Here is a 27458-nt window from a genome sequence, read left to right as displayed (position 1 = left end):
TTTTTAATTATTGATGTCACCTCTTTTCTATTGTCTGACATCGTGGTCAGCAACACAGGAGTGCCACAGGGGACTGTACTTTCTCTGGTCCTGTTCAGCCTATATATATCAGACTTCCAATACGACTCGGAGTCCTGCCAAGTGCAAAGGTTCGCTGATGACACTGCTATCGTGGGCTACATCAGGAGTGGGCAGAAGGAGGAGTATAGGAATCTAATCAAGGACTTTGTTAAATGGTGCAACTCAAAGCACCTACAACAGAACACCAGCAAAAAGTTGGTGGTGGATTTTAGGAGGCCCAGACCCTTCACGGACCCCGTGATCATCAGAGGTGACTGTGTGCAGAGAGTGTAGACCTATAAATATCTCGGAGTGCAGCTGGATAATAAATTGGACTGGACTGCCAATACTGATGCTCTGTGCAAGAGAGGACAGAGCCAACTATACTTCCTTAGAAGGCTTGCGTTCTTCAACATCTGCAATAAGATGCTGCAGATGTTCTATCAGACGGTTGTGGCGAGCGCCGTCTTCTACGCAGTGGTATGCTGGGGAGGCAGCATAAAGAAGAGGGATGCCTCACGTCTGGACAAACTGGTGAGGAAGGCAGTCTCTATTGTAGGCACGGAGCTGAACAGTTTGACATCCGTGGTAGAGAGACGGGCGCTGAGCAGGCTCCTTGTCAATCATGGAGAATCCACTGCATCCACTAAACAGTGTCATCTCCAGACAGAGGAGCACCTTCAGCGACAGACTGCTGTCACTGTCCTGCTCCACTGACAGACTGAGGAGATCGTTTCTCCTCCACACTATGCGACTCTTCAATTCCACCCGGGGGGATAAATGTTAACATTATACAAAGTTATTGTTATACCTGCATTTTTATCACTCTTAATTTAATATATATATATTTTTTAATCATCAGTATGCTCCTGCTGGTGCATGTGAATTTCCCCTTGAGATTAATAAAGTATCTATCTCTCTCTCTCAGATTTTTATGGCTACTCACCAGGTGTGCATATTAACAAATGCATGAGCATAATAAATATTATCATTTGATCAGTGATGTGCATTCTTATATTGATTGTCTGCCAATGTCACTAATCTGATAAGCACCTTGCAAATTAGAATTTCATTCTAATACAGCATATACAGGGTGGGCCATTTATATGGATACACCTCAATAAAATGGGAATGGTTGGTGATATTAACTTCCTGTTTGTGGCACATTAGTATATGTGAGGGGGGAAACTTTTCAAGATGGGTGGTGACCATGGTGGCCATTTTGAAGTCGGCCATTTTGGATCCAACTTTTGTTTTTTCAATAGGAAGAGGGTCATTTGACACATCAAACTTATTGGGAATTTCAGGAAAACAATGGTGTGCTTGGTTTTAACATAACTTTATTCTTTCATGAGTTATTTACAAGTTTCTGACCACTTATAAAATGTGTTCAATGTGCTGCCCATTGTGTTGGATTGTCAATGCAACCCTCTTCTCCCACTGATAGCAACACCGCAGGAGAAATGCTAGCACAGGCTTCCAGTATCCGTAGTTTCAGGTGCTGCACATCTCATATCTTCACAGCATAGACAATTGCCTTCAGATGACCCCAAAGATAAAAGTCTAAGGGGGTCAGATCGGAGACCTTGGGGCCATTCAACTGGCCCACGACGACCAATCCACGTTCCAGGAAACTGTTCATCTAGGAATGCTCGGACCTGACACCCATAATGTGGTGGTGCACCATCTTGCTGGAAAAACTCAGGGAACGTGCCAGCTTCAGTGCATAAAGAGGGAAACACATCATCATGTAGCAATTTCGCATATCCAGTGGCCTTGAGGTTTCCATTGATGAAGAATGGCCCCACTATCTTTGTACCCCATATACCACACCATACCATCAATTTTTTGTTCCAACAGTCTTGGAGGGATCTATCCAATGTGGGTTAGTGTCAGACCAATAGCGGTGGTTTTGTTTGTTAACTTCACCATTCACATAAAAGTTTGCCTCATCACTGAACAAAATCTTCTGCGTAAACTGAGGGTCCTGTTCCAATTTTTGTTTTGCCCATTCTGCAAATTCAGTGCGCCGATCTGGGTCATCCTCGTTGAGATGCTGCAGTAGCTGGAGTTTGTAAGGGTGCCATTTGTGAGTAGCTAATATCTGCCGAAGGGATGTTCGACTAATGCCATTCTCCAGTGACATGCGGCGAGTGCTACGCTGTGGGCTCTTGCTGAATGAAGCTAGGACAGCCACTGATGTTTCTTCATTAGTGACAGTTTTCATGCATCCACATTTTGGCAAATCCAACACTGAACCAGTTTCACGAAACTTAGCAAGCAGTTTGCTAACTGTAGCATGGGAGATGGGTGGTCTCGTAGGGTGTCTTGCATTGAAATCTGCTGCAATGACCCGGTTACTGCGTTCACCAGACATCAACACAATTTCTATCCGCTCCTCACGTGTTAACCTCTGCGACATGTCAATGGCTGTAAACAAAGAGAAACTTGTAAATAACTCATGAAAGAATAAAGTTACGTTAAAACCAAGCACACCATTGTTTTTCTTGTGAAATTCCCAATAAGTTTGATGTGTCACATGACCCTCTTCCTATTGAAAAAACAAAAGTTGGATCCAAAATGGCCGACTTCTAAATGGCCACCACCCATCTTGAAAAGTTTCCCCCCCTCACATATACTAATGTGCCACAAACAGGAAGTTAATATCACCAACCATTCCCATTTTATTGAGGTGTATCCATATAAATGGCCCACCCTGTATACACATGGCAATAAATATAAACTTGAACATTCTCATCAGACAGCTTGGCAGACTATCTCCAGATACAGTAACACCAGTCAAAGACTGTTCTACTGTCACATGTAAGCTCAATGACTTCTGACATTTTCTTAAGAGTAGACTCATTCCTGGAAATTTGCTAGAGTATTCTTTGCAAAAGAACACACAAATTAATACAACTAAAATAAAAGTCATCAGCTTCCTTTTAGTTCACTTGGGGATCAGTGATATTCTTTTTGTCATATAATGTCTGAGATATGAGGATCTTGGGCTATAACAAAGTTTATGAACAGAAGTTCTAGTCTGATAAGACACAGGGGAGGTATAATTTTTCATTCTGTGGCGTAGGACATGGAAATTGTACAGAAAATCTTGGCCTTGTATAAAATTTTGAGGGTACTATAGAGCTACCCCTAGTGTATCCTTTCAGCAAGAATATCAATGAATTTTTCCACAGATTTAATCCAAAGTTTTTAATTTTTTTTTTTTTTTTAATTTATTTCCAGAGAACCACCAACAGCAGTATGTGAAGCCAAACTTGCTGGAGACAAGACGTTCCAAATTTTGGTTTTGCCTATTAGGTTAAATCCACATAAACCAGGTGAGATTTTCCACTTTCTTTTGGGTCTGAGAACATGTGCACTATACCAAACAACGAATATGTGCATCACTTCACACTTGTGATCTGCTTCATGTGGCTAACATTATTAATAATGGAACTAATTGACTGACATCATCTTTACTGCAACATTTTAACCCTGTAGCATCAATAAGTGATCAGGGTTCTATTGTAAATCTACTAAAACATAGTACTGACCATCAGACTCCGAAGCTGCCCTGAAGATCAGATAACTGCTGGGTAATGGCTGGGTGATCGATCCCACTGCTTCTCCTTTTGGACCCTGCAATACAAGAAAGATTTAGTTTAGCTATGTCAGTCCTTGCTGCATCCAGCTCAATCACTGCTAAATTAGTTAGTCCAAAGGATCCTCTGCCTTGTTTTATCTCCACTGACATCATACAGCAGGCTCAAAGCACAAAGATATGAAGGGCTGAAGATGGCAATATTAAAAATAAGCAAATGCACAAAAGCTCCCAAAAAGTAGCAATGAATTAGAAACCAATATAAACATATTTAAAAATATGTTTTAGTTTTGAAATAAAATAATATTGCCTCTTTATTTACAACATTGTTTCTTAATTATATTCATCACGCAACATATAATATCATGCTCCCCTTCCTTTGACTGGGATATCCAGCTCACCTTTGAACAAACTGCTAGTTAAGAAGAAATTCAACATCTCCAAATCTAAAGTGATGGCATACTTTTAATAAAGAGTGTGATGAACAGCTGCCCCTACTGAAGGGGTGTAAGTACTTCCTCATCCTATTTGTGAGTGAAGGTAGGGCGACTAAAAGAGATCAACTAAAAAATTGATCAGTTGTCTGATGGGCATTGTTCAATGTTTGTTCTTTCCTTGCTCCATATGCTAGTTGAGATAGTCTCCAACAGACCTCAGCAACCCAGCTCAGAACTAAGGGGTTTAAAAAATGACTGACTAACTGTGACCTTAAACCACAGGTTGTCACAATTAAGACAGGACTGCTAAAATGGACAGCAGCAAGGGAAATTGGGTTGCTGTGCATAACTACGCAAGGGGTTTGCCAGTCTGCTAGGATCCTCTGGGCATTTAGTCAGAAAGCCACCAGACAGCCTTCCACTCAAGATATACCCAACACAACAAGTTAAGCAGAATACACTGCAGAGGTTACTGGAACAGATGTCCTGAAAACTCCTGTGAATGTCTCATGGAGTATTAGAATCTATTGTAGGTCCTTTATTAAAGGATATTTCCAATTTATGACATCAGGAATGTGAGCTGAAATCAATTCTGCACTGATAACACAACCAAGTGTCATTCCACCAGTTGATTGTCAAAACTGACAAATACATCAAATTTATATATTTCATCACAAGGCAATATTACCATTTTGTGCTAGTCTAATGTGATAGGCTAAAGGACACAATCTTTATTTATTGACTGACTAAATAAACTACCATACAAACAACTTATTAATGTTTCCCGTCTGGCAAAAGCAAATGTCACACTGTGCCACAATCTAACCCGAAATGAACAAAAAAAGAAATTTACACAAATTAAATGGCTATACCTTAATTAGATAAACTTTCTAAAGGTTCATTATAAATTAATTAAATATCTAGTTAATGAATTATTTAATTTTAATTCTGAAAATCTTTAATTTATCTATTTATCTTTAACAATCTTATTTTCCTTTTCCACCTCATATCGCACTCTTGCCTGTACAAGGAGCAAAGGCTCATGTACTCTACCAGAACGTCTGATTGATTAATTAATGAATATCCAACCAATCAACCAGTTAACATTTACCAAAGAGCATAAACACCATCCATGTCACCTTCAGTAAATCTTTTAAAATTAAATTTCACAGTGTTAAATAATTGGCTGATCAATTAAAAGTTCAAACAATACATTGTTCTTTAGACTGAGAAGCTATTATAGTAATTAGCTAGCTAATCAATTGTTTATTTCATTTTTGGCATTAAAAGAATTTCTTACATAAAGATTAAACTGTTTTTCCTCATCAATAGACACAGGTAAGAAAGGATGTCTTCTCTTATTAATTTAGTTGACAGTGCTATTGAAATAATAAATTAAAGACATTTAAAAATTTTGTATGTTGGAGTTTTTTCCAATATGTACTGATTATATTACATTAATTTGAATCACAGTCTTACTACACAGCCATGGAGACAGAAAAAATATGCAAGTAATTGTTTACTTAAGAAAAACACATTCAGTTTTGTAAGCAGGGTTTCCCTTAGAGATATAATTCATTTCAGTTTCGTTTGTATATAGTGCACTTCCCATAAGACAAGGAGGGACCACTTTTACAAATATAACGCATGTAAAACACAGTAAAACACTACATAATGTGTATTTATAAATAGCTAAGCTTTTCTAACTTTTTTCAGTATTCTGTATTTTTCCACTCCAAATAATTAAACCAATTAATTAGAAATAATTAATTACTTATCAAGTTAAATGATCATAGCCTTCAACATCACATTATTGACACTAGGAAGTTGGTGGTAGTTTGAGTTTCATCTTTCTACCACAAACAGAGATATGACACTCCAATACTGCTTTTTAATAGTGTGAAAAATGACACCATTGGGTCTTTGTGGGCTCAAAATGCCTGTTTATGATGTGATGTTTGAATAATTACTTATTAATACTTACTTAATAATTACATAAATAACTTTACAAACTAATCACACTGTACACTGTGAATGAAACAGGATGAAGGAACACAGTCTACCAGAAGGTATCTAAGAAATATTTCACCCAGCTTCTCTATGTACAGGGCCAAGTGGGCAGGCTCAATTATGGAACACACTTTGGACCCACCTGGAGGTAGTATCGGAGGAGAAAATTAAAACGAAACGGAGTGTCATTATGAACAAATCTGCACATCCTCTCTCTGACACACTAACACTGAGGACATTTAGGCAACAAATCATTTATCAGAAGCGTGTCAAGAAATGCTATGGGGGTTCCTTTATACCAAAAGCAAAACATCGGCACAATGCCTCTCTGCGACTGCCAAGTGATATGTTTTTTTTTCTTTTCAGTCCCTATCAAAACTAGAAATACCTTCACTGCCCATATGGACTGCTCCAGTGGATGAAACAGTTTGAAGCAGAAGCCATCTTTCTTGGACGGGCGCTCGATCAGCTCACAAGCATTCAGAAGCAATGTTCCCACCCACTGACCATTTTTCGGTGTCTTGTAAATTAAGAGTACCCCAGGTTTCAACACACACCACAGCTTTGTCCAGCTTTTCAGTGTTCCACGGATCTGAAAAACAAAATATTAAAATAGCAATATTTAGGTAGCATGTTGTACCAAGAACCCTTTCCTTGCTTAACAATCATCAAGAAAGTACTGGAATCATTTTCCTCCTTTAGACTGTAGAACAAAAAATTATCTGTTGTTGTTTATTATGAGTTGTTGCATCCAATTTCATTTTAGAAGTTAGAGGAAGATCATGTAATATACAGTGGGTACGGAAAGTATTCAGACCCCCTTCAATTTTTCAATCTTTGTTATATTGCAGCCATTTGCCATATTGACAGACAAAAAAAAGAATTTTTGAAATTGTTGCAGATTTATTAAAAAAGAAAAACTGAAATATCACATGGTCCTAAATATTCAGACCCTTTGCTGTGACACACATATATTTATATTTGTGTGGAGTTTACATGTTCATCCTTGAGATCACCTTTATTTGAGTCCAGCTGTGTTTGATTATACTGATTGGACTTGATTAGGAAAGCCACACACCTGTCTATATAAGACCTTACAGCTCACAATGCATGTCAGAGCAAATGAGAATCATGAGGTCAAAGGAACTGCCTGAAGAGCTCAGAGACAGAATTGTGGCAAGGTTACAAAAAAATTTCTGCTGCACTTAAGGTTCCCAAGAGCACAGTGGCCTCCATAATCCTTAAATGGAAGATGTTTGGGACGACCAGAACCCTTCCTAGAGCTGGCGGTCCGGCCAAGCTGAGCTACCGGGGGAGAAGAGCCTTGGTGAGAGAGGTAAAGAAGAACCCAAAGATCACTTTGGCTGAGCTCCAGAGATGCAGTCAGAAGATGGGAGAAAGTTGTAGAAAGCCAACCATCACTGCAGCCCTCCACCAGTCAGGGCTTTATGGCAGAGTGGTCTGTCGGAAGCCTCTCCTCAGTGCAAGACACATGAAAGCCTGCATGGAGTTTGCTAAAAGACACCTGAAGGACTCTGAGATGGTGAGAAATAAGATTCTCTGGTCTGATGAGACCAAGATAGAACTTTTTGGCCTTAATTCTAAGTGGTATGTATGGAGACAACCAGGCACTGTTCATCACTTGTCCAATACAGTCCCCACAGTGAAGCATGGCGGTGGTAGCATCATGCTGTGGGGGTGTTTTTCAGCTGCAGGGACAGGACAACTGGTTGCAATTGAGGGAAAGATGAATGCGGCCAAGTACAGGGATATCCTGGACAAAAACCTTCTCCAGAGTGCTAAGGACCTCAGACTGGGCCGAAGGTTTACCTTCCAACAAGACAATGACCCTAAGCACACATCTAAAATAACGAAGGAGTGGCTTCACAACAACTCTGTGACTGTTCTTGAATGGCCCAGCCAGAGCCCTGACTTAAACCCAATTGAGCACCTCTGGAGAGACATAAAAATGGCTGTCCACCAACGTTTACCATCCAACCTGACAGAACTGGAGAGGATCTGCAAGGAGGAATGGCAGAGGATCCCCAAATCCAGGTGTGAAAAACTTGTTGCATCTTTCCCAAGAAGACTCATGGCTGTATTAGCTCAAAAGGGTGCTTCTACTAAATACTGAGCAAAGGGTCTGAATACTTAGGACCATGTGATATTTCAGTTTGTCTTTTTTAATAAATCTGCAACAATTTCAAAAATTCTTTTTTTTGTCTGTCAATATGGGGTGCTGTGTGTACATTAATATGGAAAAATATTAATTTAAATGATTTTAGCAAATGGCTGCAATATAACAAAAAAAAAATTGAAGGGGGTCTGAATATTTTCCGTACCCACTGTAAAAAACAATGACAATTATTATATAATCAATAGCAACACTGCTATATAATGAATAAATATAGCTTCACTCTTTTCAGTTCAACAGCCATGTCAATGAAAGGTTGTCAGATTCCAAGTGAAATACATAAGTGCTTTATATGCTATGCAATAAAGTTCTCCAGCAACTATAGCATGAAACACTAATGAAAGATGAAATGTGGCACACTCAGTACAACTATGCGTGTGACCCTTTACCTTCCCAAAGGCTCCCTGTATAAATTGGTCAATTGCAATACTGTATCACCACCTCTCTAGACTTTATACAAACCTGTCTTTTCTAAGCTGCTTGGGAAAAAAAAACAAGGTGGTAGGCTTCTTTAAACTGCTTGCTGGAAAAATGGCAATGAGTGTGGTTGTGTGGTACATGGAGACACACTAACTGTTTAATTAACTGCATTGATTGCAAAATTAAGATTCACAATGTATGCTAGTGATTATAGCAAACACATTCTCATTTCTGAAAAGTTCTTGTTTCGCTTAAGGTGCCAAGGAAACCACATCCCATGCAGTTAAGGCCGTATTCATGATGAATGCATATGTATTAAAGACACATCACAGTGTTCTTTATACAGTAACATCTACATTTTGGAACCTGCTGGGTAATTAAATGAGAACAAACAAAACATGCCTTGCATTTAGAACCATTAATCACATACAGATATCAAATCTGCCATATTTTGCAGCCAGTCATTTTACTGTGCCATACTGGTCAGTTTTGATCGACCTTTTAACATCTACCTGCTCCATTTTCTAAATATTATTTAAACATCAGACACTCAGAAATTACATCATAAAAATGATATTATTGAAATGTTTTGCAAGACAAGCTAAAATTTTTGAATAAATTTTGACTTGATAAATGAGCGAGGTCCTGCAATACGAGTAGTATGGATACACTTTTTCTGCTGAGCGTCATGTGATCACAACTGAGCTGATGGTTCTTCTCGTGCACGTGCGTGTCTCTCTCGTGTATGTGTGTGTCTCTCTCTCTCAGGCAATAGTCTCCTATTCTCCGTCTGAGTCTGCGTGCCTCACTCATATAGTCAACATCCGAACGAGCGTATACTGTTTACTACAGCATTGTGACTCTGTGTGTGTGTGTGTGTGTGTGTGTGTGTGTGTGTGTGTGTGTGTGTGTGTGTGTGTGTGTGTGTGTGTGTGTGCACGCGCGTATGTGTGCTGTGATGTGCGAGTCACCGTCTTGCACCCCAGAACACGAAACTGAGTCTCAGTACTTTAACAACACCAGTTTTACTCAAGTTGAAACAGAAACAGCGCGGTTATTTATTGTAGCGGGATCTGCCACTCTCCTATACAAAGACACAGCAGTCAGGAAGGGTCGTTGCCAAGCAGTACTGTGCCCTGCATATTTATAATGTTCCTTGTATCATCCATCGACAGCAGGCGCTTATAGCATGTCCGCAATCTTTTTGGATACGCTTTACGGCAAACTGCTACAGCGCTGGGAGACTGTGAATACTTTGGGACGCTTTTCCGCGTGTCGTCCCGTTGGGTGGAATCCCACAAGAGTTTAGAAACTCACTCACACCAGCCATGATACTTTTGAAGGTAAAGTGCAGGTTAATTTGTTTTATGTATTTTTACTTTATATTTTGTATTAATCATTTTTATATTAATAGTTTTGGGTTGTGGAACGAATCATCTAAGTTTCCATTATTTCTTATGGGGAAATTCACTTTGATATACGAGTGTTTTGGACTGCGAGCACGTTTCCAGAATGAATTATGCTCGCAAACTGAGGTTCCACTGTACTATAACAGATGAAGATGTGCATTGTGACTTACAGTATTATAAATTGATGATTGTCAGTCAATCAAAACAGCAATGACATCTCTAAAAGCTTTGTTTAGAAACTTAGTATATACTGAAGTCTGAATCAGACTTTTTAAGCTTTCTGGAGTCAGATGCTTTTTCTATCACCTCACAACACAAGTTACAAGAGATAAATGATTCATCAAATGGATGTTGTTAACAAAACATCAGCAGGCATGGAGCGAAGTTCAGACAGCTGCCAAAATGACTTACTCCAAAGAGCCTGAATTGGCTGTGCATGACAATGTTTTGCTTGTTCATCACTACACAAATATATAAAGTACATATTTTTATTTTATATATATTTTTTTTTACCTTTAGCCAGTTTGCCATGACAATAACCGAGGGGTCTGTGATGGTGCTAAGTAGTTCCTTCGTAGCTCTCTTTTTTTCCTCTCGATAGTTCTTCTTTTGAACCTGCAGAATAAAAGGTTAGCAAGACTACAGTAACTTTTGGCACAAAAGAGGGAGACAGTGCGATTTTTCCTAGAAATTTAATCAAATCTGCTAATTCAAAATGCAGCACATCTTATAAATCATCATAAAAAGAAACCAAATATTAATTCATTAATTAAATAAAATACACACTGAACCTCTTTAAGAAACATAAAGGTAATGCTTCTTGTCCAGTATTTGAATTAAGTTACATGTTCTGGTCTGGATAACCAGACATTTTATTCTTTACCCTCCTCTAAGCATTTCTGGTTGTCAGGCCACACAACAAGCAGACTGGACCTTAATGGGGCCTAACCAGCCAACAGAGTTAATATAATCTACTGCAGTGGCTCTCAGCTTGAAGCATATTTTTTTTCTTTGCTATCCTTATTACAAAGAGAGGCTTTTACATACAGGCATAACATATCTAATACTATAAGCCTTTCAGTGCACCCTGTAGTAGATTCTTTATGAAACTAATTTCTGAATACTAATTACAATGGACGGGCACTTCCTTCTGGACAGGTTTGTGGCATCTGCTTGGGCATACTCCTGCTTTAACGGGAAAGCAAAATCCACCTCATATTCCTTTTTACTGGAATAGAAAATCAATAATTGTTTCCCGGAGTTTGTCCAGAAACTGTACTTTGAGAAGATCTTGTCATTTAATGTTTCAAGTAAGAATTAAAGTGGACAACAAATTACTTTATGTAGTTATGTAACTTTGGCTTGATAAATGTATCAGTTTGTACAAATTAATTTTTCCGGGTACAGTGGTTCATTTATTGTACCATTAGGGTTTAAAAGGCAGGAATCAGCCCTGTTGAGGGTATCAGTTGAACATAGGGTAAGCACCCTCATTCTGGAATAACTTAAAGGCTAAATTTAAAGTGGCAAAAACTGTAAAAGGAAATATATGAGAAATTAGATAAATTTCACACTTATAAAAAGATGGAAAAATCAGTAAGGACTGAATCGGTTATTTGTAGGTCCATTGCACTTTAATAAAAGAATCCAATAGTCTTACCTTTGTAAATAGAACTATAATAGTTGGGGGAAAAAATGGCTGGTCGCCATGGTTACAATCAAGAAAAAAGTATGACAGAGTTCATTACCTTAAGCGACTCCTTCTTGGTGAGCTTGTTACCAGTGTTTGAAACTTCTTTGTCAGATCCATTGTAAAGTTTAGATTCTGACTGTAAAAGAAAAAAACAAGAAAGTCGCCAAAGAAAATGGAGGAATCAGTCACAGCATGTTAAAATTCTGACACAACAGCTAAGAAGATCTCTTCAGTAAGCTACACAATGACACCAGGACTGTAAGTTATGCTTTACTAGAATCGCATTTAAAACATCATTGACTCTTTTCACAAGTTCATACATAATACATTCAGAATGGTGAAATAACTGTTATTATTTATGTGCCTTGCTAATTTTGTTAACAATAATTATCCAAGTATCACCAAAAGTTATCAAATACCTCATCGAATGTTGGACAATGTTTCTAAAGTATGTCCAACTGCAGCACTATCTACACACTAGAATACAAGAACTATACAATTCAAATTGTTTAAATATAAATTGGATAAATTGGGAGGGTTACGTCAGGAAGGGCATCCTGTGTAAAATTTTGCCAGATCGACATGCGGACAACAAAACACATTTCCATACCGGATTGGTCAAGTCCTGGGTGAACAACGACCGCCACCAGTACTGTTGGCCAACGAGGTGCTGGCGGAAATTGAAGAAGAAGAGAGGGGAGACGTGTCTGGAGGAAAGAGGGGAGGAGGAAAGTAAAGAGTGTGGAACTGAGGGTAGGAACTTTGAATGTTGGCAGTATGACTGGTAAGGGGAGAGAGTTAGCCGATATGATGGAGAGAAGGAAGGCTGATATATTGTTCGTTAAACAGACTACAGTTGTGCTTGAAAGTTTGTAAACCCTTTAGAATTTTCTATATTTCTGCATAAATATGACCTAAAATATCATAAGATTTTCACACAAGTCTTAAAAGTAGATAAAGAGAAACCAGTTAAACAAATGAGACCAAAATATTATACTTGGTCCTTTATGTATTGAGGAAAATGATCGAATATTACATATTTATGAGTGGCAAAAGTATGTGAACCTCTAGGATTAGCAGTTAGTTTGAAGGTGAAATTCGAGTCCGGTGTTTTCAATCAATGGGATGACAATCAGGTGTGAGTGGGCACCCTGTGTTATTTAAAGAACAGGGATCTATCAAAGTCTGCTCTTCACAACACATGTTTGTGGAAGTGCATTATGGCACGAACAAAGGAGATTTCTGAGGACCTCAGAAAAAGAGTTGTTGATGCTCATCAGGCTGGAAAAGGTTACAAAACCATCTCTAAAGAGTTTGGACTCCACCAATCCATAGTCAGACAGATTGTGTACAAATGGAGGAAATTCAAGACCATTGTTACCCTCCCCAGGAGTGGTCGACCAACAAAGATCACTCCAAAAGCAAGATGTCTAATAGTCGGCGAGGTCACCCCAGGGTAACTTCTAAGCAACTGAAGGCCTCTCTCACATTGGCTAATGTTCATGTTCATGAGTCCACCATCAGGAGAACACTGAACAACAATGGTGTGCATGGTAGGGTTGCAAGGAGAAAGCAACTGCTCTCCAAAAAAAAACATTGCTGCTAGTCTGCAGTTTGCTAAAGATCATGTGGACAAACCAGAAGGCTATTGGAAGAATGTTTTGTGGATGGATGAGACCAACATAGAACTTTTTGGTTTAAATGAAAAGCGTTATGTTTGGAGAAAGGAAACCACTGCATTCCAGCATAAGAACCTTATCCCATCTGTGAAACATGGTGGTGGTAGTATCATGGTTTGGGCCTGTTTTGCTGCATCTGGGCCAGGAAGGCTTGCCTTCATTGATGGAACAATGAATTCTAAATTATATCAGAGAATTCTAAAGGAAAATGTCAGGACATCTGTCCATGAACTGAATCTCGAGAGAAGGTAGGTTATGCAGCAAGTCAATGACCCTAAGCACACAAGTCGTCCTACCAAAGAATGGTTAAATAAGAATAAAGTTAATGTTTTGGAATGGCCAAGTCAAAGTCCTGACCTTAATCCAATCGAAATGTTGTGGAAGGACCTGAAGCAAGTCGTTAATGTGAGGAAACCCACTAACATCCCAGAGTTGAAGCTGTTCTGTACGGAGGAAAGCCGGTGTGCAGGAATGATCAAAAGTTATTGGAAACGTTTAGTTGCAGTTATTGCTGCAAAGGGGGGTCACACCAGATACTGAAAGCAAAGGTTCACAAACTTTTGCCACTCACAAATATGTAATATTCGATCATTTTCCTTAATAAATAAATGACCAAGTATATTATTTTTGTCTCATTTGTTTAACTGGTTTCTCTTTATCTACTTTTAGGACTTGAGTGAAAATCTGATGATGTTTTAGGTCATATTTATGCAGAAATATAGAAAATTCACAAACATTCAAGCACAACTGTAAATGGAAGGGGAGTAAGGCCAGATGGATCGGCGGTGGATTCAAATTGTTCTGTCATGGTATGCATGGGAGGAGAAATGGGGTAGGGATTATTCTGAATGAACAGTATTTCAATAATTTTGGAAGTGAAAAGAGTTTCAGACAGAGTAATGATTATGAAGCTGGAAATTGGAGGTGTGGTGGTGCATGTTGTTAGTGCATATGCCCCGCAAGTTGAGTGTGCGATGGATGAGAAAAAAGAATTCTGGAGTGAGTTGGATGAAGTGATGGACAGTGTACCCAAGGGACAAAAAGTGGTGATTGGAGCGGATTTCAATGGACATGTTGGTGAAGGGAACAGAGGAGATGAGGAGGTGATGGGTAGGTATGATGTCAAGGAGAGGAATGAAAAAGGTCAAAGGATAGTGGATTTTGTGAAAAGGATGGGCATGGCTGTGGCGAATACGTATTTTAAGAAAAGGGAGGAACACAGGGTGCCATGCAAGAATGGAGGAAGATGCACACAGGTAGATTATATCCTACGCAGGAGGGTCAACCTGAAGGAGATTAGAGACAGCAAAGTGGTGGCAGATGAAAGTGTAGTTGGACAGCATATGATTGTGGTCTGTAGGATGAAGAGGAGGAGAGTGAGGGTAGAGCCAAGGATCAAATGGTGAATGTTGAAAAAGGAAGACTTCAAGGTTGCGTTTACGGAGGAGGTAAGACAGGCAATGAGTGGCAGTGCAGAGTTACCAGACAGCTGGGCAACTACAGCAGAAGTAGCAAGGGTGACAGCTAGAAGGGTGCATGGCGTGACATGTGGACAGAGGCAGGAGGAAAAGGAAACCTGGTGGTAGAATGGGGAAGTACAGAAAAGAATACAGAGAAACAGGATGGCGAAGAAGAAGTGGGAAAGTCAGAGAGATGCAGAAAGTAGACAAGAGTACAAGGAGATAAAGAGCAAGGTAAAAAAAGAGGTGGCAAAGGCTAAAGAAAAGGCCTATGATGAGTTGTATGACAGATTGGACAGTAAGGAGTGAGAAAAGGACCTGTACCGATTGGCTGGACAGAAGGACCAAGCTGGGAAAGATGTACAGCAGGTTAGGGTCATAAAGGATAAAGATGGAAACATACAAACGAGGAGGGTGTGTTGAGAAGATGGAAATAGTACTTTGAGAGGCTGATGAAAGAAGAAAGAAAGAAAGATGATGTGGAGATAGTGAATCAGGAAGTGCAACAGATTAGCAAGGAGGAAGTAAGGACAGCTATGAAGAGGATGAAGAATGGAAAGGCCGTTGGTCCAGATGACATACCTGTAGAAGCATGGAGGTGTTTAGGAGAGATGTCAGTGTAGATTTTAACCAGATTGTATGTAATCTTGGAAAATGAGAGGATGCTTGAGGAGTGGAGAAGAAGTGTACTGGTTCCTATTTTTAAGAATAAAGGGGACGTGCAGAGCTGTAGTAATTACAGGGGGGTAAAATTGATGAGCCACAGCATGAAGTTATGGGAAAGACTAGTGGAAGCTAGGTTAAGAAGGGAGGTGATGATTAGTGAGCAGCAATATGGTGCCAAGAAAGAGCACCACAGATGCAATGTTTGCTCTATGGTGTTGATAGAGAAGTATAGAGAAGGCCAGAAGGAGTTGCATTGTGTCTTTGTGGACCTGGAGAAAACATATAACAGGGTGCCTCAAGAGGAGTTGTAGTAGTATTGTATGAGGAAGTCAGGAGTGGCAGAGAAATATATAAAAGTTGTAAAGGATATGTATTAGGGAAGTGTGACAGTGGTGAGGTCTGTGGTAGGAGTGATGGATACATTCACCGTGGAGGTGGGATTACATCAGTGATCGGCTCTGAGCCCTTTCTTGTTTGCAATGGTGATGGACAGGCTGACAGATGAGATTAGACAGGAGTCCCCTTGGACTATGATGTTTGCGGATGAGGATGACATTGTGATCTGTAGAGAGAGTAGGGAACAGGTTGAGGAGACCCTGCAGAAGTGGAAATATGCTCTCGAGAGGAGAGGAAGGAAGGTCAGTAGGAACAAGACAGAATACATGTGTGTGAATGAAAGGAAGGTCAGTAGAATGATGAGGATGCAGGGAATAGAGTTGGCAAATGTGGATGAGTTTAAATACTTGGAATCAACAATACAGAGTAAGGGGGACTGTGGAAGAGAGGTGAACAAGAGAGTGTGGGCAGGGTGAGATGGGTGTAGAAGAGTGTCAGGAGTAATTTGTGACAGACAGTTATCAGCAAGAGTGAAAGGGAAAGTCTATAGGATGGTATAGGATGGTAGTGAGACCAGTTTTGTTTTAGACCCATTTCTAACCTGCCCTTCTTAAGTAAAATTCTAGAGAAGGCAGTCATTATGCAGTTAAATGACCACCTCAATAAACATGCTATTCTTGATACATTTCAGTCAGGCTTCAGAACAAATCACAGTACAGAAACTGCACTTGTTAAAGTAGTAAATGACTTGCGGGTAAATGCAGACAGAGGCCATTTATCTGTTCTCATCCTCTTAGATCTGAGTGCTGCATTTGACACCATTGATCACAATATTCTTAGAAATCGCCTTAGTCACCTATGGGTGGGCCTCTCTGGCAGTGTCTTAAATTGGTTTGAATCCTACCTGGCAGGGAGAAAATTCTTTGTGAGTTGTGGTAATCAAATCTCAAAGACATATGATATCCGATATGGTGTTCCACAAGGCTCTATCCTGGGTCCGCTGTTATTCTCAATCTATATGCTTCCGTTAGGTCAGATTATCTCAGGGCATAACGTGAGTTACCACAGCTATGCTGATGACACACAGCTGTACTTATCTATAGCACCTGATGACTCCGACTCTTTCGATACACTAACACAATGTCTTACTGGTATTTCTGAATGGATGAATTGTAATTTTCTCAAACTAAATAAAGAGAAAACTGAAATTTTAGTAATTGGCAATAATGGATTCAGTGAGGTTATCAGAAATAAACTTGATGCACTAGGATTAAAAGTTAAGACGGAAGTAAAAAATTTAGGGGTAACTGTTGATTGTAACCTGAATTTTAAATCACATATTCATCAGACCACTAGGACAGCACTTTTTCACTTAAGAAACATAGCAAAAGTTAACCCTCTTATATCATTGAAAGATGCTGAGAAATTAATTCATGCTTTTGCTTTCAGTAGACTAGATTACTGTAACGCACTCCTCTCGGGACTACCCAAAAAAGACATAAATCATTTGCAACGAGTGCAGAATGCAGCTGCTAGAATCCTAACTGGGAAAAGAAAATCCGAACACATTTCTCCAGTTTTGATGTCACTACACTGGTTGCCTGTGTCATTCAGGATTGACTTTAAAATACTGCTTATGGTTTATAAAGCCTTAAATAATCTCGCTCCATCTTATATATCGGAATGCCTGACGCGTTATATTCCAAATCGTAACCTTAGATCATCAAATGAGTGTCTCCTTAGAATTCCAAAAGCTAAACTTAAAAGAAGTGGTGAGGCGGCCTTCTGCTGTTATGCACCCAAAATCTGGAATAGCACTAGTAGAGCACTTTAAAACACTGCTGAAAACACATTACTTTAACATGGCCTTCTCATAACTTCACTTTAACTTAATACTGATACTCTGTATGTTCAATTCATCATAATAACTATTCACAGTGGCTCCAAAATCCATACTGACCCCTACTCTCTCTTCTGTTTCTTTTTCCGGTTTCTTTGTGGTGGCGGCCTGCGCCACCACCACCTACTCAAAGCATCATGATGCACCAACATTGATGGACTGAAAGCCAGAAGTCTACGTGACCATCATCATCAGGTCCTTCCATGAAAACCCTAAATACAAAGAGGACTGTTTGACTTATGTTAGGTAGATTGCCCAGAGGGGACTGGGCGGTCTCTTGGTCTGGAACCCCTACAGATGTTATTTTTTTCTCCAGCCTTTGGAGTTTTTTTTTGTTTTTTCTGTCCACCCTGGCCATCGGTCCTTACTCTTATTCTGTGTTAATTAATGTTGACTTATGTTTATTTTTTATTGTGTCTTCTATTTTTCTATTCATTTTGTAAAGCACTTTGAGCTACATTTTTTGTATGAATATGTGCTATATAAATAAATGTTGATTGATTGATTGATTGATATGGTTTGGAGACGCTGGCACTGACCAGAAAGCAGGAGACAGAGCCAGAGGTGACAGAGTTAAAGATGCTAAGATTTGCATTGGGTGTGACGAGGATGGACAGGATTAGAAATGAGTACAACAATAGAGGTTCGGCTCAGGTTGAATGGTTGGGAGACAAAGTACGAGAGGCGAGATTGGGTTGGTTTAGACATGTGCAGAGGAGAGATGCTGGGTATATTCGGAAGAGGATGCTAATAACAGAGCTGCCAGGCAAAAGAGGAAGGCCTAAGAGAGGTTTACGGATGTGGTGAGAGAAGACATGCAGGTGATGGGTGTGACACCGCAAGATGTAGAGGACAGGAAGATATGGAACAAGATGATCTGCTGTGGCAGTATCAATATCAATATATAAGGTGATCATTATTTCTTCTTTATACAGGAGGACAATTTCAATTGATCTAAATCAACTTTTACATACATCACATATTTTCTATACTTCAGTCCAAATAGGACAGATAATATTGTCACACAAGTGGCCAGAGGATCGTCTTCTGAGCTTACCTGAGGTACGCAATACCCAACTGGGATAAAAGGGGTGCGCTGTCACGAATGATCTTGTCTCATGCACCAATGTGTGTCAAAAAGACACCCAATGAGGGCAACAGAGACAGAGGAGCCCTGCCCATTCCACCTCAGACAGTATAAAATTGGACAACCCCAAAAGGTGGTATCGCTTTTTGGACCAGACCCAAGGCTGATCAAACCTTTAAAGAGTTTCCAGGTAAATTGCAATATGATTGCCTGTATTTCTGTTTTGTACCCACAACAGCCTATTTCTATTGAAATACAAAATATTTGTATTGGTGCATTAAATGGGGAAACATGGTTGGCTTTTTTTTGGGACTCAGTCAAATATGTCTGCCAGCCCACACTATATGTATTAAAATGAACACATTTAATAATTTATGTGTTTTATACTGGTTCCAGTTTCTCTATTTATATAGACATACGTCTGTGAACTGTTTATAAGGGGGTTAAGTCACTACGTAACTTTCACCAGTTCCAAGATACACAGTACAACTGTAATTCATTTTTGTGTGCATTTTGAAGACTAACCAGCTCCCCACACTTATTTGTGTAAAGTCTTTAATTACTAAATCTGAAAACTTGCATACAACTGAACACATACTTACAGTACAAGCAATAAGGGAGGTTCTTAGTGCTTTTTTACTTAATGCAGCACATAATTTAAAATGATTCCTCTAAGCAACATTTTGGTGCAAAAATACATAGATAAAATGGCACAGAATGTAGAAGACTGTAGAGCACACTAGGTTGAAAAGAATGTGCACTACAGCTAAATGAGTCAGGTTTGTCAGGCAATGGATCTTTGCTTCTTAATTATGTGCACTTTATAGAAGTCTTCACCCGCTATCAGTACCTTACCCGAGTGCACACTACAGCAGAGGTTGTACAACAAGAGAGACAAGATCTTTTCAGAATTATCGATCCTGTGCTGAATAAACACTGCAATTTAGCCTAAGTGTCCTGATCATACCTGATATGACCTTGAAAAGACACATGTAATCCTGACACATTCAAGTAAAAAAAAATTGTCTGCAATCCCTAAACAATGACACCAAAACATGTCTGACGGACTTTAGTCCTTTGTGTTTGTGTTTATAGCATATCTCTCTCAAAAAAAAAACAATAAGCTGAAAAATGAACATGCCTCATGTAATATTTCATAAACATATCCCATAATGACTCACTTTAGCAATGTCAAGCCAGTTGTTTCCAGTTTGGAAAACCTCTGGCTATTAGTCAATGACTGCAGTGAAAAAATATTGCATGCTATGATGTCTGACTGAATAGACTACACAGACGAACCACTGAGTTGTTCTTAGCTGTCACCATATCAAACGAACTCCTCCTCAAGAGCTTTCATCACATATTGACAAAGATAAAAATAGCTGGCAATATCTGATCATAGTGACGCCACATCGTAAATCACGTTGTGCTACACATGAATATTTAAATGGCTTCTTCTGTTCCTGTTAACTTGATCCCGTTAATCACAGAAGAACGTCCTTCGTTCTCATTTTTAATTAAAAGGCAAGCTGTGTCGACTTTGTTAGAAATTCACATCACTCCCACTTTAACGTCAAGCACATTCACTTCTGCCATCAAAGCAGCAAACTCTCTATCAGAAAGTCCACTATTGGTAGCTCTGTACTTTCATTCCCAAAGAAACACTCACACAAATGGTCTCAACCTGTCTTAAATACCACCTTGGAGATTAAACAATCTTAGTGTTCTGTCAGCCAAGTACAAGACCTGTAATGATGAAGGATTTTAACTTTGGTGTAACAAAAAAAAGTATACAATTTGAACAAAAAATAGATATTAGTCAGAAAAAGAATCAATTTTTCTTTGTCAGAGAACTGATTAGTCAAAAAAGTTAATGAACAGAAATACTGCAATACATAAATGTAATCGAATTTTTGACAAATGATACAATTTATAAGCCAACCAAATATGGATCACATCCTGTAGGGCTGGGAACCTGGGCTCTTGTCACACAATACCTGTATGTAGAATGAATATCACTTTGTCATTTAAGAATGTGAATTTTTAATATACTGTATATTAAAAAGGTATACCATTTCCAGTATCACAGAAGGTTTAAATCACTCCTTTATCTTAGAGAATGACTGTAAAGATGCTTCATCTATTAATTGCAACCTTATCCACAGTTCGTTAAAGTAAATGTAAAGTTAGCTTTGCCAACAGCACCTCAAAAGAAGTGAAAATGTACACACTAAGCTCACCCACATTAAACTCTTATTATTGTTTCATAATTGTGATCACAAACTAAACCCTAACACATTCCTGAGGGAGTACATGCCATAAACCTTTCTACAAAGACAAAATGGGATTACAGAGAAATTGATTAACTCTGTTTTATGTAGTTCATTATCACATAAAGGTATCTGTTGTTTAACATGTTCTCATTGACGATGCATATTTAAAAAAAAAGGTTATTTAAAATATTTTAGTTCTACTTTTTTAATATTGAATACTTGTGGGATTACTGGTGAATATATGGTTTGGCATAATTCCATTTTTACATCATTTAGAAAATGAATGGTTATTTCCAGTCTGTATTATATTTCCATCAAATGTCAAACACAGAGTAATGAAAGAACACACTAATAAGTCTCACTATCCAACAAACAACCCAAATGAACCTGTACTGGGTGATGATGCCTAGCTTCTGCTATGCACACCTCACTCCGCAAACAATTTTTCCACAGACACTAAGGAATTACTCGCATTTGGCAAATCATATCACGCTTTTCCATATCTTAGAAATGCTGTATTGAGAACCTGTGCATATCAGGAGCTAAGTAACTCGGGCATTAATAAATAATAACTTTCAGGTTGATTTAAAACAGCAGTGTGCTGAAAACTTTAGTCAGGTTGACTAAATAAATAAAATCAATACTTAAAAATATTTCTTTTTTAAATCAAACACCTTTGTACAATTCAAATTCTAAAATATTAACACCAGAACAATAAACAATTTTGACAAGAACAAACCATTCAACCCAACATAGTTTGTCAATCTCTCTTCAGTAAAATTCTGCAAAAAATATCAGCCAGTAGAGCTTTAGAGGCATTACTTACCACCATACTTGGTACTTTATTTCGAGTTACCCGGGTGAAGAGAAACTGCTAACATGTAATTTACTATTAACCAGCTCCAGCTGCATCCCAGTGATCTTAAAAAACTCACTTAAAACCAACAGCTAGAATCCACCATACTAATGTGCTTTATGACTTTAAACACCTCAGTTAAGTTTCCACTTAATCTCCATCTCTTTAAAATGAAAGGACTCAGTGGAGTTCTGGTCTCCATGTTACAAAACAAAAACACTAGAGAAAATCGAGAGAAGAACCACCAGATTGGATGGCAAATAATGAATGCTGTCATGTTCACAAGTCATGCTCGCATACAGTAAGTAACCACAGCAACACAAATAATTTATGATAACATTTTTAGGGACCAACACCAAAAACTTCTGTGGGTTTCATGTCTTAAGTTAAAGTATTTTAAGAAGTTGTCATTTATATTAGCAAAACAAGACAGATATAATCTGAGTCCAGAATACTGATGTTATAATCTGTATGCTGTTTCAAGACAGGTGGAATGGTGGACACCCTAGAGTCAGGAAAATTATTATAAGTTAAAAAAAATGATTATGTAAGTAAATGCAAAGCATCACACAAGCAGTAAAAATAATACATATAAATACAAAATGAAATGTCTAAAATTTAAAAGTAGGCCAGATGAAAAGAACTAAGGATTCTTAGTGGAATTATCACTAACCACTATCCCCATGCAGATGGCACACAGAAATGATTAATGTCTCTAACAGGATTACTCAGCATTAAGTGTTGAGTACAAGCTATGGTAGGTTATTCTTAAATTATACAATGTACTAGTGAGGCTTCATCTGGAGTATTGACAGCAGTTTTCATCTTAATATTGCAAAAAAAGACAAAACAGAACTAGAAAAAAATCCAGAAAAAAACAACTAGACTTACTCCAGGACTGCAAGGTAAAAGTTAAGAAAGGACTAAAGGAGTTGAATCTATTCGATTTATTCCCACATAGATTAAGAGGTGACATGATACAACTATGTAAAACTGTAACAAAAATGCATAGGCTGGATACCAGCTGTTACATTAAATTAAGTTTTCAACAAGAACATATAGAGCTGCTCATGGTATCTGGTTAAAGGTAATTGTAGAAAATAGTTTCTTTATGTTGAGAATCAATGCCACAAGGAATAAGTTGTGCAGTAGACAAGCATGCTTTGGGGACTGATGTTCTGCATATTTTGAAAATTGCTTTTAAAAACACTTTTACTTTTAATTTTTGGTTCATTACTTGGACATATATTTATTTGTTGCTAAAGATCCACAAAGGGAGAAAATCAGTAATGTATCTTGAAATAATGAAAACACCATTAACAGACACTTGGGACTTGAATGCAGCATCTGCAGGCTTAAAAAGAAGAACATCCAAATAATAAAAATAAAAAAAAAAACTTTATGACCAAACTCTTCCAAATCCCACCCGCTTACAACCTCCCCTGCCCCACCTTATTTGCTATAGATTGCCTTTGATTCCTGTATGTCTAATAATTTACCCCTGATGATAACACCTGGTAGGTTGTTGAAAGCTCAGGAATAGAAAAAATCAATTTTAAGATATGTGACTCATTTTCTCCCTTTGTGAATCTCTAGCAACAAACATGCCAGCCATATTACAGAACTTCGCTTCACACACAATTATATATATATATATATATATATATATATATATATATATATATATATATATATATAAATAAAACTGCTTACCTTGCTTTTTGAAATGGGATGAGCCGCATCCTCTTTTGGCTGCAAAGTGTCTTCTTTTCCTCTCTCAAAACCTGTAAAAATAAAGGACAAACTAAGAAAAAACAGTTTTTATGTAAAAGCAAATATTTCATTTGTATTATCTCTACAAAAATGTCAGTAACAACTTTTAGCTTTTTAGTTATAATTAATCTGCCATTTAGTTTTCAAATGAGACACTAACAATGGTAATAAAATAAAAACACTGCATTTTTGTTTCAAAAAAATGAACTAAATAATGTATGTTATTGTGTTTTTATGACTGTTCATTGCTGGATTAGCTAGTCTAATTTATTTGCTCATTTTGGGTGAAACTTTGTTTGCAAGTAATTCAACCTGCGCCTCAAGCTTTTAAAGCTATTCTCACGGGAAACTGTAAACATTTTAATACGAATGGCATATCAAGATCTCCTTTAGTGTCTAATGTTATTCGCGGAATATATACTACATTACCGTTCTTTTCGCCTGTTTAAATGTGCATCGATTTTCCATGATCATAAATCTACACCTGACCGAATTGTGTTTTCTTTGAAATTAAACTTGTCGTTGCTTTAACTTTTGCAGGACCACAGATTCTCATAGCGTATGGTCCATAATTTCTCTTTTTTAGCGCTAATGTGATCTTTATCTTATTTTGATACTTTCGGATTTTTCTGCTTTTATATTCTGTAACTTGCGCTGTATGTATGTAGCGCCTACGTTTTTTGTGTCTTTTGAATTCCACTGTTTTCATTATTTCTAACCTGCTCTGCATGTGTTTCACCCCCACGTTTTTGAAACTCTTTATGACGTTTTACTTGGTGTTTTTTACTCTTTTCCTTTTATTTCTGACCTCGCTTTGTCCTGCTATTTTTTCAATTACACTTGGTCCTGATGATTAATTTCCTTTTGTTTGCACTAATGCAATATTTTCTATCTTTTATTTATTAAGGAAAATGATCGAATATTACATATTTGTGAGTGGCAAAAGTATGTGAACCTTTGCTTTCAGTATCTGGTGTGACCCCCCTTTGCAGCAATAACTGCAACTAAACGTTTCCGGTAACTTTTGATCATTCCTGCACACCGGATGGGAGGAATTTTAGCCCATTCCTCCATACAGAACAGCTTCAACTTTGGGATGTTGGTGGGTTTCCTCACAATAACTGCTCACTTCAAGTCCTTCCACAACATTTCGATTGGATTAAGGTCAGGACTTTGACTTGGCCATTCCAAAACATTAACTTTATTCTTCTTTAACTATTCTTTGGTAGACCGACTTGTGTGCTTAGGGTTGTTGTCTTGCTGCATGACCCACCTTCTCTTGAGATTCAGTTAATGGACAGATGCCCTGACATTTTCCTTTAGAATTCTCTGATATAATTCAGAATTCATTGTTCCATCAATGAAGGCAAGCTGTCCTGGCCCAGATGCAGCAAAACAGGCCCAAACCATGATACTACCATCACCATGTTTCACAGATGGGATAAGGATCTTATGCTGGAATGCAGTGTTTTCCCTTTCTCCAAACATAACGCTTTTCATTTAAACCAAAAAGTTCTATTTTGGTCTCATCCGTCCACAAAACATTCTTCCAATAGCCTTCTGGTTTGTCCACGTGATCTTTAGCAAACTGCAAACTAGCAGCAATGTTTTTTTGGAGAGCAGTGTCTTTCTCTTTGCAACCCTGCCATGCACACCATTTTTGTTCAGTGTTCTCCTGCTGATGGACTCATGAACATTAGCCAATGTGAGAGAGGCCTTCAGCTGCTTAGAAGTTACCCTGGAGTCCTTTGTGACCTCGCCGACTATTACACTCCTTGCTCTTGGAGTGATCTTTGTTGGTCAAACACTCCTGGGGAGGGTAACAATGGTCTTGAATTTCCTCCATTTGTAGACAATCTGTCTGACTGTGGATTGGTGTAGTCCAGACTCTTTAGAGATGGTTTAGTAACCTTTTCCAGCCTGATTAGCATCAACAATTCTTTTTCTGAGGTCCTCAGAAATCTCCTTTGTTCATGCCATGATACACTTCCACAAACGTGTTGTGAAGAGCAGACTAAGATAGATTCCTGTTGTTAAAATAACACAGGGTGCCCACTCACACCTGATTGTCATCCCATTGATTGAAAACACCTGACTCTAATTTCACCTTCAAACTAACTGCTAATCCTAGAGGTTCACATACTTTTGCCCCTCACAAATATGTAATATTCAATCATTTTCCTCAATAAATAAATGACCAAGTATAATATTTTTGTCTCATTTGTTTAACTGGTTTCTCTTTATCTACTTTTAGGACTTGAGTGAAAATCTGATGATGTTTTAGGTCATATTTATGCAGAAATATGGATATTTCTAAAGGGTTCACAAAGTTTCAAGCACAACTGTGTGTGTGTATATATATATATATATATATATATATATATATATATATATATATATTATATATACCTTCTGGTGTTGAAGTGGTCCGGTTTGGTGGACTCAGGATTGGGTCACTGCTTTTTGCAGATGATGTTGTCCTGTTTGCTTCATCAGGCCGTGATCTTCAGCTCTCTCTGGATCGGTTCGCAGCTGAGTGTGAAGTGGCTGGGATGAAAAATCAGCACCTCCAAGTCCGAGACCATGGTCCTCAGCCGGAAAAGGGTTGAGTGCCCTCTCAGGGTTGGGGGAGAGATCCTACCACAAGTGGAGGAGTTCAAGTATCTCGGGGTCTTGTTCACGAGTGAGGGAAGGATGGAGCGTGAGATCGACAGGCGGATCGGTGCGGCATCTGCAGTGATGTGGGCTCTGCATCGGTCTGTCGTGGTGAAAAAGGAGCTGAGCCGTAAGGCAAAGCTCTCAATTTACCAGTCGATCTACGTTCCTACCCTCACCTATGGTCATGAGCTATGGGTAGTGACCGAAAGAACAACATCGCGAATACAAGCGGCTGAAATGAGTTTCCTCCGCAGGGTGTCTGGGCTTTCCCTTAAAGAAAGGGTGAGAAGCTCAGTCATCCGGGAGGGGCTCAGAGTAGAGCCGCTGCTCCTCTGCATCAAGAGGAGTCAGATGAGGTGGCTCGGGCATCTGATCAGGATGCCCCCTGGTGAGGTGTTCCAGGCATGTCCAACCGGGAGGAGGCCCCGGGGAAGCCCCAAGACACGCTAGAGGGACTATGTCTCCCGGCTGGCCTGGGAAAGCCTTGGGATTCTCCCGGAAGAGCTGGAAGAAGTGGCCGGGGAGAGGGAAGTCTGGGCCTCTCTGCTTAAGCTGCTGTCCCTGCGACCCGACCCCAGATAAGCGGAAGAGGATGGATGGATGGATGGATAATAAAACACACACACAAAGTTGAAAATTCATACATTACTAACTACGCCAACTATAAGGACTTTGAAAGAGACAGCTGAAGTACACAACTCTGAAGTGCTTCAAGTTAAGGCTTGAGTTAGTGTGAGCAGATTGTGCACATTTTTGTGGTTGCTGTATAATGAACTAATATGGCCAGTTTCACCATGCAAGAGCTGCTGTAAGTTCCTAAATGATAATTTTTTATTTGCTACTAAATTATATTTTTTTCCCACTTAATTTAATATTCTAGGGTGGTTTGTAAATAAAATGCAATAACAATTGCATCAATCCAATAGGACTTGTTTTATGGTTC

The 27458-nt window shown here is 38.7% G+C and overlaps 1 protein-coding gene across 6 annotated transcripts in view; it reads right to left on the bottom strand.

Annotated features, from left to right (window-relative positions):
- The window catches only part of osbpl8 (oxysterol binding protein-like 8), a 249102-nt gene that overhangs the window by 42192 nt on the left and 179452 nt on the right, over positions 1-27458 (bottom strand). For all 6 annotated transcript variants that reach the window (XM_039761888.1, XM_039761890.1, XM_039761886.1 and 3 more), the window contains 5 exons: positions 23798-23868; positions 11883-11963; positions 10648-10749; positions 6500-6703; positions 3618-3702 (listed from right to left, as the gene is read on the bottom strand). In XM_039761888.1, coding sequence (XP_039617822.1) covers positions 3618-3702; positions 6500-6703; positions 10648-10749; positions 11883-11963; positions 23798-23868 — 543 coding nt within the window. The remainder of the gene's footprint in view (positions 1-3617; positions 3703-6499; positions 6704-10647; positions 10750-11882; positions 11964-23797; positions 23869-27458) is intronic.

This window comes from Polypterus senegalus, chromosome 8 (assembly GCF_016835505.1).
Source record: "Polypterus senegalus isolate Bchr_013 chromosome 8, ASM1683550v1, whole genome shotgun sequence".
NCBI classification, from domain to species: domain Eukaryota; kingdom Metazoa; phylum Chordata; class Cladistia; order Polypteriformes; family Polypteridae; genus Polypterus; species Polypterus senegalus.
This window is presented reverse-complemented; position numbering and strand designations above follow the sequence as displayed.